Below are 14652 nucleotides of genomic sequence, written 5' to 3'. Positions count from 1 at the left end.
GCAGTAAAAGCACTCAGGGGCACTTACCTGTTTGTCTTTCTTCTGTGAAGGTCCCGGCTTTCCCTGGGGTTTCTGAGCCTGTGCTGCTTTTCCAGTTGTTTGTGCTTGTTCCTGTTTGTGTGCTTCCCTAACTGCTGCCAACACCCTTGTCTGTGTCTTTTGTTTCTCCTCATCCCTCTTCATGTACACCCTTTGTGCCTCCCTTAATAACTCTTCTAAGTTCTTTTCTTGCCAATTCTCTGTCTTTTCTAATTTCCTCCGAATGTCTTCCTACGATTTTTCAACAGTGTTTTTAGAAGAATCCTTCCCACAGGAGAATCAGGGTCTGTACCGGAGTACATTTGGAGGCTTTTCTTGAGTCTCTCTAACTATTTGGTGGGGGTGTCATCCCTCTCTTGTCATTCCCCCAATGCTTTACTAATAGTTTGCCCTTTGGCACTGCCCCCCTCCCCCTTTTTAGACATAAAATGCCCAGCACAACCAAAACCAAAATAAATTTGCTACTGATTTCCAAAAACCATGGTTGAAAAGTTAAAGCACTTAGATTTTAGCCCTGCAGAGCAGCAGCAGCCTGTGCTGCTTTTAAAACTGCCGCCTGCAGCAACAGGTACTCCTCCTCACCACATGGCTGAACGGTGGATCAGCACTGCCCGCGCGTGGCAGGAAAGCCCGAGCCACGGCTCCCCCCACTTCCCGCACCGTCCCACTGCTCTTGGGAGCTGCTGCCGCCGCCCGCCGCACTAACAGGGCAGGTAGAAGGCCCCTCCCACTTGCGCCGCGGGGAAAACCAAAGCCGCGCTGCACCACTGTGAAGGGGAGGGGTTAGGCAGACCCCCCCCCCCCCCCCTCCCGTTCCCTCTGAGCCAGTGCCACCGCTCCTGCCGCTGCCGCGCGGGTTCTAAAAACAGCAAAGCCATGCTGCCTGTGGCTGCACTCAACTTTGCAGGGCTGCGCAGCCTTCCCATGCTCTAACAGGAGTGCAAAAGAACAAGTCTCCCTGCCACCACTCCACGCCGAGCTTCACTGGGGTGAGGAAGGACACACGGCCTCCCCAGTGGGAAGTGCTGTGGCCGTGTCTGCCCGCTGCACTGGGAGGGAGGGGAGGGACTGGGCACGTCCTGGTGTGTCTGGCATTGCCGCAGCCAATGGCTGCGTGCCAAGCAGTGGTGCCCACATCTGTGGAGACCAAGCTGGGGAGCCGCTGGGGCAACTGCAGGGACCCGCACCCGGGGAGGAGGGACCCGGCACGGGGGAGGCAGACTCCCCAGCGGATCCCAAGCTCCGCTTGGACTCACCCTGCTGCCAAAGGTCTTAAATAGGGAACAGTCGCGCACTAGCATATTCCCACAATCTGGCATAGTCTAATTCTTCATTGTCCAGCCCCCCCTTTCCTCATATAAATGATCCGATAATGCTTGGCAAAGTTTAGTTTCAAAAAGTACTAAATATGGCCCATTACTGGTATTTTCCAATTTCCATATTTCCCCATACCTCTAAACAATAATATATCATCTTTTCTTTCTACTTTCCCCGCCTCGTGGAGCAATCTTCCCAGTGTTCTAACATCCATCCCAAGGGGCTTTCCCTCGGAATCTTGGTCAATCCGTCCTTTTCCCTTTTTTCTGATTTTAAATTCTTACCTTTTCTGATTTTAGGTTTTTACCTTTTCCTAATTTTGAACTATTCCCTTGAGTTATTTACTGAACCTTACTGTTCTTTTGTCCCATGTTTAAAGTTTCCTTACTGTATTTTCCAAGTCAGTGTCTGCAAGCCGTTCCAAGAAGTCAGTTGCCTGCGTGCTAAATGTATATTTCGGTCCTGTCCCAGACCAAGTCTTACCAAGTGTTTAAACTGGTCTATCCCCGACCGACCGTTGCCAACCTAATAACCGCACAGTGAACCGGTCCATAGGTTTTCATTTGGAAGTACAGTGAGCTCTCTTTTACCTGTTTTCCTGGACTCCCCGAGTCCAGAGTCAGTGAGGTTTACCAATTTCTCAAATCTACGAGAATGTACCTTCCCCCCCCCCCGACCCGTCCATGATTGAATCCCTGTAACTTCCAGGGTTTCAGGTGGTATGCGTGTTGTGAGCGTACCCGACCTTGTTCACTTCCCCCACAACCAACCACTTCCCTTGCAGGATAGTGAAACTGTGATTTTGGGGTCTGCTCTCATCTCGTGACAGCGTCACGTCTCACACACACACTCAATCACGCCCCACTGAACCACGCGATACTTATGGCTCCTTTTCCCGCATGGATTCTTCGTGCACGTTGATTTTATGAGTGAAAAATTGCTGCTGCAGCCTCAGAGGTTCGACTCTGAGTTTCTGAGAGCTCTGGGCCCGTTTTATTCTTTCCTTAATGTGGCTTTTTCGGCTGTTTTCGGAATCTGGTTGGTTCTGTGGAGTTCCTCAGTCCTGTCCGGCCACTGAAATCAGCGGAGCACTGCCTGGATCGAGAATAGGGAACTCCCTGGATACCCCCAAACCAGATCACGTCAGGGCCATTAAGATTGTTATAAATAAAAATGGATCCAGCAAAATTTAAAATAAAAATAAATTTTTAATTTTTAGCAATCGAGTTCAATCTGAGTCAGCCACAAATGAAAGGGCAGTGCCAAGCCTGGGATCAGCATTGGGTGTGTCACAAAGTAGACAGCCTCAGCAGAACGTCCCTCTATGCCCACACACCACCCTCCTGGTAGGAATGGTTTTTATAGGGTAAATTCTGCCCAAGGCCGGGATTTCGGCAATCAGTCCTTTCTTTCCATTCAGAGTCCCACATATTGATAAAATCTCTTTTCTTGGAACAATTCAGTGTCAGGTAGTGATGAATCTCTATGATGTAGTTACTGGAATCCGGCATTCAAATGTAACAGCCTGGAGGATTTCTGTGATATCAGTCTTGGGTTGTTGATGTGATGATCAGCACCTGGGAGTCCCCATATTGCTTCAAGATATGGCCTATCTCCGGAGGAGCCACATACATTCACTTGTAAATAAGGTTTCAACACAGACTGAGTTTCACTTATGTGGGGGTGGCTCCTAATACAGACGTGTGTTTTCCAAAAATACGAAATATTGCATATACCATATTAAAACTGGTGAGAATTACATTCACTACACATAACAATGCACAAAACCTGTAACATGCTGTTATAAATTGAGGCGAATAATTTGATTCAGCCTTTTAAGATCAATTAATAATTTTATTAATTACAGCAAGCGATAGCAAGCAAACAGCGCTGGGTGCAGCTTGGGAGCCTGGCTCTGCCAAAAGCGAACAACCTTCCCTTCTCTTCAGTCCCTTTTTATCCAGCACAAGTGGGGGTGATGGGTTTCCTTCCGCTGTGGTTATCAGTTCCAGCAGAGATTGGTTTCACAAGTGGGGGTGATTGGTCTCCTTCCACTGCAGTTATCAGTTCCAGCCAGTCCTGCAAGATCTTTCACAATCTTTGTTTGTGGTTACCAGCCTTGCCCAAGCCTGCAAATTCCATGCCCCGACCCCCCAACCCTTTTATCCTAATTTCATACTTTTGATGAACAAACAAGTCAATGCAGTTTTTCACAGTTCCCCATTTCATCTTTTATCATTTTGTTCATCAAATCGTTTTATTTCTTGGTGGGCTAGAATCAAAGTCTCTTCTACTTCAGGATCTCCAGGGAGAGTTTCATATTTGGCTTTGATTAGCATCAGGTGTGCTGCTTCCAATCTTCTTTTTACTATTTCAATTACCTTGTTGAATATACATGGGCCAAATGTTAATCCTAACACTAATAATATTAAAGGACCTGCAGTTGTAGATAGCAAGGTAGTTAACCAAGGGGAGTGATTAAACCAGGTCTCATACCAGCTCTGCTGGGCCTCTCTTTCCCTTTTCCTTTTCTCAAGTCCTGCTTTTAGTTTTGTCATGGTGTCTCGTACCACCCCAGTGTGATCTGCATAGACACAACATTCTTCCCGGAGAGCCGCACACAGTCCTCCCTGTTGTAAGAATAGTAGATCTAGTCCTCTTCTATTCTGCAGAACTACTTCCGATAAGGACCTTACTGATTTTTCCAATGCTGATATTGATTGTTCTATACGTTCCATATCTTCGTCTACAGCAATCCTCAGGGAATTAAACTCCTTTGTTTGTTTTACTAGGGAGGCTTCTCCTGTACTGACACCTGCTCCCCCTGCAAGCATTAAAACTGCCACTGTAAGTGCGGTGAAAGGCTCTCGTTTTTGTATGTGGTGTTCTGGGATGTTTTGTACATTCTACATATATTTGTTGGGGTGATAGATTATTTTGGGAATCACAGCTACTTGTATACAATAGTCAGAGGTTTCATTAAATATTTCTAAGGAAATACAGGGGGTGAATCTTCCTTTTGAGCAGATCCACTTGGTGTTTTTAGCGGGAACTAGCCATTTAGCTGGAGTATCTTCCCATTTAGCTTTAGTAACAGTCTCACATAAATATTCCAGGTGTGTGGGTACTCTGCCAATACATCGTCCCCTTCCTGTTATTGAAGCCAAAGTCATTCCTTTACCCCGGGAATCTTTCCAATTACATTGCAGGGGATTGCTACCATTAAGACGTCTTGCCTTTTCAGATATCTCTACAGCTTTGTAAAATGGAGGCCTAATATCAAAGCAGAGCCAACAGTGTTCTGTTAATTCTGGCTGAGTAGCATTTAAGGCTTTATATACTCCTTCAACTAACTTCCAGAGAGTGTTAAACCGGGAATCCCCACTTGGCAGTGTTGTAGGAGTTGTAGTTTGGTTATCCATTATCAGGTTCCTAGCTCTTAAATCCCCAACTATTACAGGATTAGGGCCTACTGCCTGTGTGTCTGCTGGTACAGGCCCTTTCTTTATGGTAAATACGCTCCCTCTGTCTTTTCTAGGTTCCCAATATCGAAAGCCCCATGATCTTCCCACCATGCATCTTGGGTCTATGGGCTCAGTTATGTTTAAATGCACAAATTGGCAACTCCTTTTCCACCCGCCCAAGAAGGCACCACTAGAGTCCTTTTGTGGAGGCGTACACCCATAGGGTCCCCATGATACTTTAAGAAATTTATCTCCTGCTGCTTGCCAGTCTGAGGCTATTGTTTCAAACCCCCAGTACACACAGAAATATTCTCCAGGGTAATTGCAATACCCTTTCCCTGGGTTTGATGCTGGACACATATAAAATCCTACGTTATTAAAACAGGGCTCTACAGGGGCTAGTTTGCATAACCGTGGGTAAAACTAGGGGGTCTGGATGTTATCTGACTCTGAATTACTCTACTATTTACTCCCGTTTATTGTCTACTTAAAGGGTTGGTGCAAAGCTGGGGAACCCTCTCTTTGGTACACAGTACAAAGCATTAACATATTAATAATTTGCCAATAAGAGTGGGGTCCTGACCTTGTTTTTATTGCATAATATCTTGTTTTCCCCTCTTGGGTTTGTTGCCTTTCTGGTGTTTCAGAGGCAATCGGACCGGTCGTCTGGGGGAGCCTAGTACTCGGTTGGCAATAGTTGGAGCATTTCAGCATTATTCTATCTCTGGGGGGGGGACCTGGCTTTTTCCCCTCTGCCTTGCTCGCCGACTCCGGTGCTTGGAGCCGCGAGGTGAATTATCTTCTCGGCAGCAGCGGTACTTGCCTAGGCGTCCTTTCCCCTGCTCCCGCCTAACCTCGTATTGTTCCCTATTTTTATCTTTGACCGGGGGTGGGTCACACGGGACCCCCTTTAGTTCTCTCTGACAAAACTTTTTTAGAATTTGGGCAACAAATGGAGTGGCTTTGTTTATATGGAAACAAAAGGCTCCTGATGCACTCCTTTGGTGTATATTTTTACCAGTCCTAAGACTCCAAACAAATCTACTGATTTTTCAATTTTCTTGATTTTAACACAATTTCTGTTCAGACCCCAGTTGGCAGCTTCCCCCCTTGGCAATGGACCTGCCACCGTTTTTGGCAAATTTTACATGCAAAGCACCTAAAAGGACAACAATCACAATCTACTTTATTACAAATTATCAAATAATCATTAAAATAATTACTAACACATATGAAACAATAATAATTATAATCTACCTTATTATAAACTACTAAATAATTACTAATAAATAGGTAATTATATCCCTTTTTGTTCTCCTTTGCAATCGACTTAAATGATGCACACAGAGTTCATCGATTTTTCTTAATGGTAACCTTCAAATTCCTAGGCTGGCTGTCTACTTTCCACTGGTCATCCGTGGTGGCCGGACTTTTAACTCGACTGGCATGTGTCCACTCTTTCTTGACTGTCCGTATCGCAGTTCTTGTGGTCTTCTTTCTTCTCAGATTTTACTAAAAGTATGAACTACTTCATAGGCATAAGCACAGCATATAATTTACATGCTTGGGCTGACCAGCTGGGGCTAAGGGGACTAGATTCTACTGTCTTAAATGTTTTCTCATCTATTATAGCATACCCAGATTTTTTTTTTCTTTTTTTTTTTTTTTCAGAACTTGAGAGAACTTATTTACATATAATTGAGCCCCATCTTTTAGTTTTTCTTCCTCATGATCTGGCCTTATTTTTGTTTGTTCCTCTATCTGTTGGAGATAATAATGTGTTAGTTCTGTAATTGTTTCTTTATATTAAAAAAAAAAAAAATACTGGGCTGGGTTTTTCAGGCCCATTGTTTCTTAACTTAGGAGAGGAGACTAGGATGCCTTCATACTTTAGGAATCTGGCATCCGTTATCTATTTGTTGGCCTTTTGTTGCAAAACTCCATGAATGTTATAGGGAGATAAGATTTTTAGCTCACTTCTAAAGGTTATCTTCCTAGCTTCCTCTACCAGGAGAGCAGCGGCCACTATTGCCTGTATGCTTGGTTTTTTTTTTGGTTTTTTTTTTTGGGTTTTTTTTTCGTTTTTTTTTGTTTTGTGTTTTTTTTTTTTTTTTTTTTTTTTTGTTTGTTTGGTTTTTTTTTGCCCAATCCTGAGCTAATACACTATATGCTATATGCTACTCCCTCATTTACATTAATAAATAAGTAAAATGATATCTTCAAATTTGGAATGCTAAGGACTGGAGCATTGACTAGTTCAGTTTTTAATGCCTCTAATTGATCTTCATCATTGGTGCTCCATTTCAATAACCCATCATTAGTTAATTTTCCATATAAAAATTTAACTTTTCTACTAAAATTTTCGATCCATTGTAAAATGGGGGTATTAAAAGGGAACATACATGGGTCTAAAAGTCTCTTTTTTTTTTTTTTTTTTTTTTAAAAAAAGCCTTTCTATTTCTTGTTTCAGTCCTTGTCTCCCCTCCTTAGATATTAGGATATTGCCTAATTCTGACAGGTATCTCCAGGTTCTTAATAGTTACTTCAAAGGGTTCAATACTTAATTTTCCTACACTATCAGGGGTGCACCAAACCTTTGGATTAATCTTTTTCTCATCCTCAGCCCGGAGAGGACACAATTTTACTGTCAGTTCTCCCTTATTAATCTCTATCTCTATTTCTAATTCAATTATTAAATCCTTTCCCAGTAAATTATAATCTTCTTCTGGTACTAATAAAAATGACCCAATTCCTAATTTGGAGTTACTTTCTAAGAGTACATCCTTGATTATAGGTACTCCAAAGGGTTCCCCTTTGGCTCCAATCACCTGTATTATTTCAGATGAAATCTTGCACCCTTGGGGAAGGGTCTGGACAGTCAATCTTTCCGCCCCTGAGTCCACAAGGAACTCATATTCCTGCTGCTGGGGACCTATTTTTAATTTTACCAGGGGCTCTGTTCTTTCTCTTGTCCCTAGTAGATAGAGCCCCTGACACCCCTAATCTTTTTTAAACTGCTCTTCATTAACTATCTTTTGTCGGCATTCTCGCTTCATATGTCCCTTTTTCCTACAGTAAAAGTAAACAATCTTATTTCCTCCACCTTGTCTTCCTTCATGCACCTGTCGACCAGCTCCCCTCAATCCTCCTGGGTGACCACCACCCCTTCTTTGGGGAGATTGCCTCTGTCCTTCCCTTACAGCTGCTAACATAATCTTAGACTGCTTCTTGTAGTTCTCATCCTCCCTCCTAACATAAACCTTCTGAGCCTCCTGCAGTAACTCATCCAGCTCCCTTGCTTTCCACCCTTCTAACTTTTCTAACTTTTCAATATCCACCCACGAGTTTACCACAAAATGAACTTTCAACAGTGTCTCTCTTTTAGGAGTGTTAGGGTCTACTCCTGAATATAACTGAAAGGCTTTTCTCAGCTTCTTCAACCACTCAGTTGGATCTTCATCCTTCTTTTGTTGTTCCTTGAATACCTTTTGTACATTCTGTCCACGAGGGACAGCCTTCCTTATTCCCTGTATTATTCTCCTCTTATTTGTTTCCCCCCTCCAAACTTCCATGCAGTAATGAGCCATTTTTACATTATCTTTTCCCTTCTTAGAAGGAAAGGTGTTCCAATATTTAATCATTAAGCCTAATGGACTATCCTCTGAAATATGGGGAAGTTTTACAGGGATTCCCCCACCCATGGGTTCAGCAGGCTTGCTTTTCCTCTGACCCATCTTCTGGAGTGCCTTCTAACACACACACACTTGCTTCCCTCAATTTGTGGCCCAGTCCGTCGCCGGATATGGGAACCGCACTACTATGAGGTCCGCACTTGCTTGGGGAGTCTGAGCTGCTGGCTCCCCTCTCATACACCACACTCGTCACACTCCAGGATCCCCGACCCCCGACCGGGCGGTCCCATTCTCCCAGAACAGGCCTCCTCCGGACACCAGGTCCTTCGGAAAATACTTACACCATCCGGTGTCTTCACCCGGGGCTTTGTGCACAAAGATTAAGGGGGTAGCCGGCAGTTTTTTGCTTGCTATCGGATTTTAGGTTCGTCGGTCAGAGTCCGGGGAGGAGTGTCCCCGTAAGGGAACTGTTAAAGCAAAGGCAGTGGGGCGCCTCCTTAGGAGACCTCCTTTCCGGGTGTTCCGATCCGAGTCACGGCACCAAATTTGTTATAAATTGAGGCAAATAATTTGATTCAGCCTTTTAAGATCAATTAATAATTTTATTAATTACAGCAAGCGATAGCAAGCAAACAGCGCTGGGTGCAGCTTGGGAGCCTGGCTCCGCCAAAAGCTGACAACCTTTCCTTCTCTTCAGTCCCTTTTTATCCAGCACAAGTGGGGGTGATGGGTTTCCTTCCACTGTGGTTATCAGTTCCAGCAGAGATTGGTTTCACAAGTGGGGGTGATGGGTCTCCTTCCGTTGCGGTTATCAGTTCCAGCAGAGATTGGTTTCACAAGTGGGGGTGATTGGTCTCCTTCCACTGCGGTTATCAGTTCCAGCCAGTCCTGCAAGATCTTTCACAATCTTTGTTTGTGGTTACCAGCCTTGCCCAAGCCTGCAAATTCCATGCCCCGACCCCCCAACCCTTTTATCCTAATTTCATACTTTTGATGAACAAACAAGTCAATGCAGTTTTTCACAATGCTGCAGTTGCGATTAAAGCAAGATGAGGTTGCTCCTGCAAACACAACCTTGTATTTAAATGAATGTTGTCTGAATTGTCAAAATGTTGGGGGTTGGGTTTTCTTTCCTTTTCTTTCCTTGTTACTTCTGTAATTTTTTCCCATTGAGTTGCTAAGAAACACTGATGACTGGGTGCTTGAGATGGCGGGAGTGGAACTCCTCTAGTTTTTGGGAGTTTTCTCTGGGGGAAGGGGGTGACGGGACATGACGGAATGGGGATGGGACGGGGATGAGATGGGACAGCAAAGATACTATGAGAATAGAGGCAGGTAAAAGATAAGGGCTGGGGAGTTGGGGACTCTCTCTCTTGCTCTTTGGCATCATAGGAGGACAGCCAGGCTGTTGCTTACTCTGGGGAGAATTCACCGGCACTCCTGGAGCTTAGCCCTCAGGGACCTATCACCATCTGCTTGTGTGCCCTGGGAAATCCTGAACTTCGCCTCTCCCTGCTCTTCTCAGAGCCAGGCTGTCACTGCCCCGTCCCCGCTGTTTCTTTGGTACTGCTCTGGGTTTCTCCACTCTGTAGCCAGCTCCGTCCCGGAGTTCCAGCTACCACTGTGGACTTTCTGATATATCTCATCCACCACCCTGGGATTTTTGCTCATTCCTGCCGGCTGTGTCAGCAACTGCACCAAAGGGGAAAGTGCCAGCTGCTGAGAAGGCTGTTTCTGGGTCCCTGGTTCTGTTTGTTGTTTTTGCCATAGTTATTGTTGTTTTGTTGGTTTTTTGTTTTCTTTTTTTTTAAATACTAGTAAAGAACTGTTATCCCTATCCTCATATCTTTGCCTGAGAGCCCCTTAATTTCAAAATTATAATAATTTTGAGGGAAGGGGTTTACACTCTCCATTCCAAGGGAGGTTCCTGCCTTCCTTAGCAGACACCCGTCTTTCAAACCAAGACACAAAATAGACCAGAAGGCACTGTAAAATCCATCATTCTTGTTAAAATTTCTGTGCTTCATCATTATGTCAAAAAGGTTTCTTATACAACAGGCTTGGGCAAAGCCAGAGCATTACTTACATTTTATGCTATGCGGGTAAATGCACAGGTATGGTAAAGTGGTACATTTTGTTTATTTACCAAGCTTATAAGCTTGGTAGACAAAATAGTTTGCAACTTTTTGCTCAACACATGTTGGCTAGAATTGAGGATGGTGGTAGAAGTTCAGATCAGCAGTCAAGTGTTCGCATTATCACAAGAACTATCCAGGTCTAGGATCATCTTCTGAAGAGAGTTCAGTAGAGATATAATTACAGCAAACAGTGATATGTGAGCTGGAAATCTGTGGGTAGAAGAGGCTGAGTTTTAGTTTTGATACAGCTGCAAAGCAACTGTTGCTATTTTATCAACTTCTGCCAGTGTGGTGCAAAGCTAGGATTGTTGAACAGAACCAGTTATAAAATTCTGAGGAAGTGTGTTGTGGAACACATTGTAGAGGAGTTAACAGCATTGGAATAATGAACTTCCTTCTTTGGGAAAGGATTCAAGATTAAATGGAATTCTATTTCCTGTGATTTAGGTTGTTCTATTGGATCACTTTATTTTAACATAGGCATTTGGGGCTAAGATAAACAATGTTTTTCAGAGTACTGAGAGTACACAGACCCCAGCTGCTTTCTTTTCCTAGAAAATGTGAAATCACCAACAACTTTGGAAATTAATATTCTCTCTGGCTTAATTTTTTTGCCTTAAAGCAAAGGGTTGCAGTGCCAACAGTAAAAATGAAGGGGCTGGGTTTGTGTCTAACTAATCTGCTGCCTTTGAATCTTAATGCCTTCTTGGTTTGACTTGGGGATAGCTACAATTACTAGGAAAAACTGGCTTAGCAACAGTAGTCTTGGCAGTCAAGTTTACCTGCCTGAAGCAGGTATAGTGAAAAAAAACAGGACTTTTCAGTCACAGTATGTCTGATACTGAGTTTTTTACTTTGGAGATTAAAAGGAAAATTTTTGAACAACAGGTCTCTGAAACAACAATATATGGGAGAGTGAATGAAACTTTTTTGATTGTCAGCCCTTCAGCTTTACTGAGACTTGCGATATGGTGTTTAATTAAGGGCTTCTATTGTGAAAAATTATAGGTAAGTTTATATTGAAGACAATGGAAACACAATTTTTACTTTGGTTGTTTTTGTGAGGATGTTGCAGTGCAAAACATGTAGAAATGTAAGATTACAGAAAATTTGAGATAAAAGCTTAGTGTTCCTTTTAGATAGCATCAGTTAGCACAGTATAACCACACACTGTGTTTTGACAATGTTTCTGACATCTAGCAGTTTCCTTATACATTTATCTTGTCATTTGCTCCAAAAAAAGCCAGACCTTATGATCATCATAGCATTGTGCTGTTTGACCATGCTAATAATGCAGAATCAAGGGTTTCTAGCTTGTATTTCTCAGTAATTGTCTACAAAATTCAAACCCAGTTATGCATGCAGACTCTTTGAAGGTTGCGATGTAGCTGCACACAGCTATCTGTGACATGAACACCACATTGGTTGGACAATCTTCAGTTTTGAATTTATTTTTAGATGTAAAGCTCTTGGTGTGGTACTTGAAGCATACTTGAAGCAAATGCTGGAACTCTTATTCTCCAGAGCAGAATATTCTCAATGTATTATGGACAAGCATCTAATTATTGATGTGTTTTACAGATGTGGAGTGTTTTGGAGTTTTTGTTGGTTTTTTTTCCTTCAAAGACTGTCTGAAAAAAGTTTAGTAGCAGTTACGGTAATGGTTGTGGATTTTTATCTTTCTGTGTATGAGATATAGATGGAAACAGATTTGATAATGTTATGGAGAACTTTATGGTAGCTAAAGCTGCTTTCTGACTTCCCTATTATTTATTTTCTAGGCGGCAAACAGTAACAAGCACTCCTTGCTGGATTGAGCTTCATCTGAATGGACCTCTACAATGGTTGGACAAAGTATTGACTCAGATGGGCTCCCCTTCAGTACGCTGCTCCAGCATGTCGTAAAACTCCTTCCTCTGTTACCAGTGGGCTAAATATCAAGGCTAATCAACAGACTTAATATAACACCTTGTCTGTCATAGTATTTGTGTGTGGTCCCCATGAACTGTTTACTATCTAAAAAGGTTTTTTTTTAAAAAAAAGAAAGAAAAACAGCACTTGAGGTCTTATCAATTAAAGCACCTTGTGGATTCTGTTTCCTATACTCTGCTACTAGATTAAAATTTAGTGTATAGAAATGCCTTCTTCAGAAAGAAGATGGGACTGTTCTCAAGACTCTTAATGGTGTTTTTATTTGGTATATAATTGAGTGTCCTAATGGTTTATCAATAACATGAATAACTAAGTATATGTACAGGTAATGCATCATGATCTCAAATATCGCAGTATTCTGCTGTTCTACATTTTAGTTCCCATAAATAGTTGCTTGGGTTTTTTTGATTTGAGTAAATCTCTTATAAAATTCCAAGACTCTACTCCCTTATTCTTTTATACTTTTTTATATAATCAGATTTTTGAGTTGTCCTAAACATAAAAAGCTCAACTTTTTGCTGCCTTCTTAAAGAAAAAGAAAATCCCTCAATTGGAAGAGAAAGAAATGTCTTGAGATTCATCTGTGAAATTTTAAGACACTATATACTTGACAGGACCTAAATCAATTAATATTATAAATTCCAAGTATCCATCACACTGAGAATCTACTTTTCCCTACCCATCTGAGTTGATGAATCTGGTGCCAGCATTATTGCTGGCAATGGTGTAATTTCAGACTTTTTTGTTTACCTTGAATCATTGAAGTCAGTGTTTTTTTTCTCATGGAATGAGAATTAATCATAGCATTGGATACTGGATTAAGTACACGAGGTTATTGACTTACCCCTTACATCTGCATTTTTCATTGAACAGATGTCACTAAAAATCATGGGTTTTAGTTTTTAGAGCTAAATACCTTGAAAAACTCTTCCCCAATGTAAACTACTCTTTTATATAGGTTTTAAATAGATGCAACTTCTTTATATGTTTCAGTAACAGATTTTAAATTTCTGATCTGTGTGGCTTTGTATAGCTTACTTGCATACCAGATCATACACATTCATTATGTCCTGATGGGTCTTGTTATTAAAAGTAATTGCTTTTGCAAAACCTCTAGTGGTTGCTGAGGTATGACCAGCAAAGGAGGACTTCTAGGTTCTTTGTGACAGTGCATGTTATTGTGAACCCTTGGACACTACAGCTGCACCATAATAAAAATATTCTGAAATATATTCTACAAATAAGTCTGGGTTGGGAAACTATATAGAAGGGTTATTCTGACTTGAAAAATATATATCTTACTAATGAGCTTTGTGATCTAATTGTCTGTCATTCTTTTGTTATTGTGGCAGTAGCAGGATTGTCTTTGTCTCTTTCCCATTGTTTCATCCATTACACTAGTACTGTACTTTGTAAGTACAGCTAGTGATAGCTTTTAGAACAAAAATGGGGCCAGTGTTACAGCTTTTAATCTGTTAACTGAATTGACAATAGTGATGGATATTTTTATGCCAAAATGACTAGGGCATAGAAGCAATACCAAAAATCAAGCCTTGAAAAAGTAAGATTGACACCTTTCAAAAATTGGCAAAGAAGTTACCAATTTATGCTAGTTTTACCACTAGACTAATGTATTGGTAGAACTTGTGAACCTAAGAAATAATCTTCATGTGTGTTACATTTGTCTAACATGTGAATACACTAATAAAACTTTTAATTCTCATGATGGTTGGGTTTTTATTAATTGCTGTCTATATTTTCTGTTGAAGGTTAGGAGTCATTCTAACCCACCCAAATAAATGGCACAATTGTCCTGCATGTTGTGGCTGGAAAGGTATAGTTTAGATGTTAAAATCACTTCTCATACTGCTGTTGTGCAGGTTCTGGATCTATAGGTGTTTAGTGATACAGATTTCTACTCTCGATCAAATGTATTAAACCGGTTGCTTTTTCCTACCACAATCAAATTGCATCCTACTAGCTCAGATGATTACTTTCACCTGTGAAACAGATAAGAGCGACATGTCTGGGTGAAAGACTCCCATTGCATTTATGAGCAGTTTGCAACTCGAATCAGTTGGATGGCCTAATTCTGTAGTCCCCTTACTGTGGATTTCTGTATATGTTCTT

At 41.9% G+C, this 14652-nt stretch overlaps 1 protein-coding gene across 5 annotated transcripts in view; it reads left to right on the top strand.

Annotated features, from left to right (window-relative positions):
• Positions 1-14245, top strand: part of LOC146763083 (SMAD family member 2-like) — a 151677-nt gene extending 137432 nt beyond the window's left edge. For all 5 annotated transcript variants that reach the window (XM_085571254.1, XM_085571253.1, XM_085571250.1 and 2 more), the window contains one exon: positions 12372-14245. In XM_085571254.1, the coding sequence (XP_085427380.1) occupies positions 12372-12495 (124 nt within the window). In that variant the 3' untranslated portion in view covers positions 12496-14245. The remainder of the gene's footprint in view (positions 1-12371) is intronic.
• Positions 14246-14652: the final 407 nt, after the last annotated feature.

Source organism: Lonchura striata, chromosome W, assembly GCF_050655825.1.
Source record: "Lonchura striata isolate lonStrDom1 chromosome W, ASM5065582v1, whole genome shotgun sequence".
Lineage (NCBI taxonomy): Eukaryota > Metazoa > Chordata > Aves > Passeriformes > Estrildidae > Lonchura > Lonchura striata.
The sequence above is the reverse complement of the archived record's forward strand: the minus strand, read 5'-3'. Positions and strand labels throughout refer to the sequence as shown.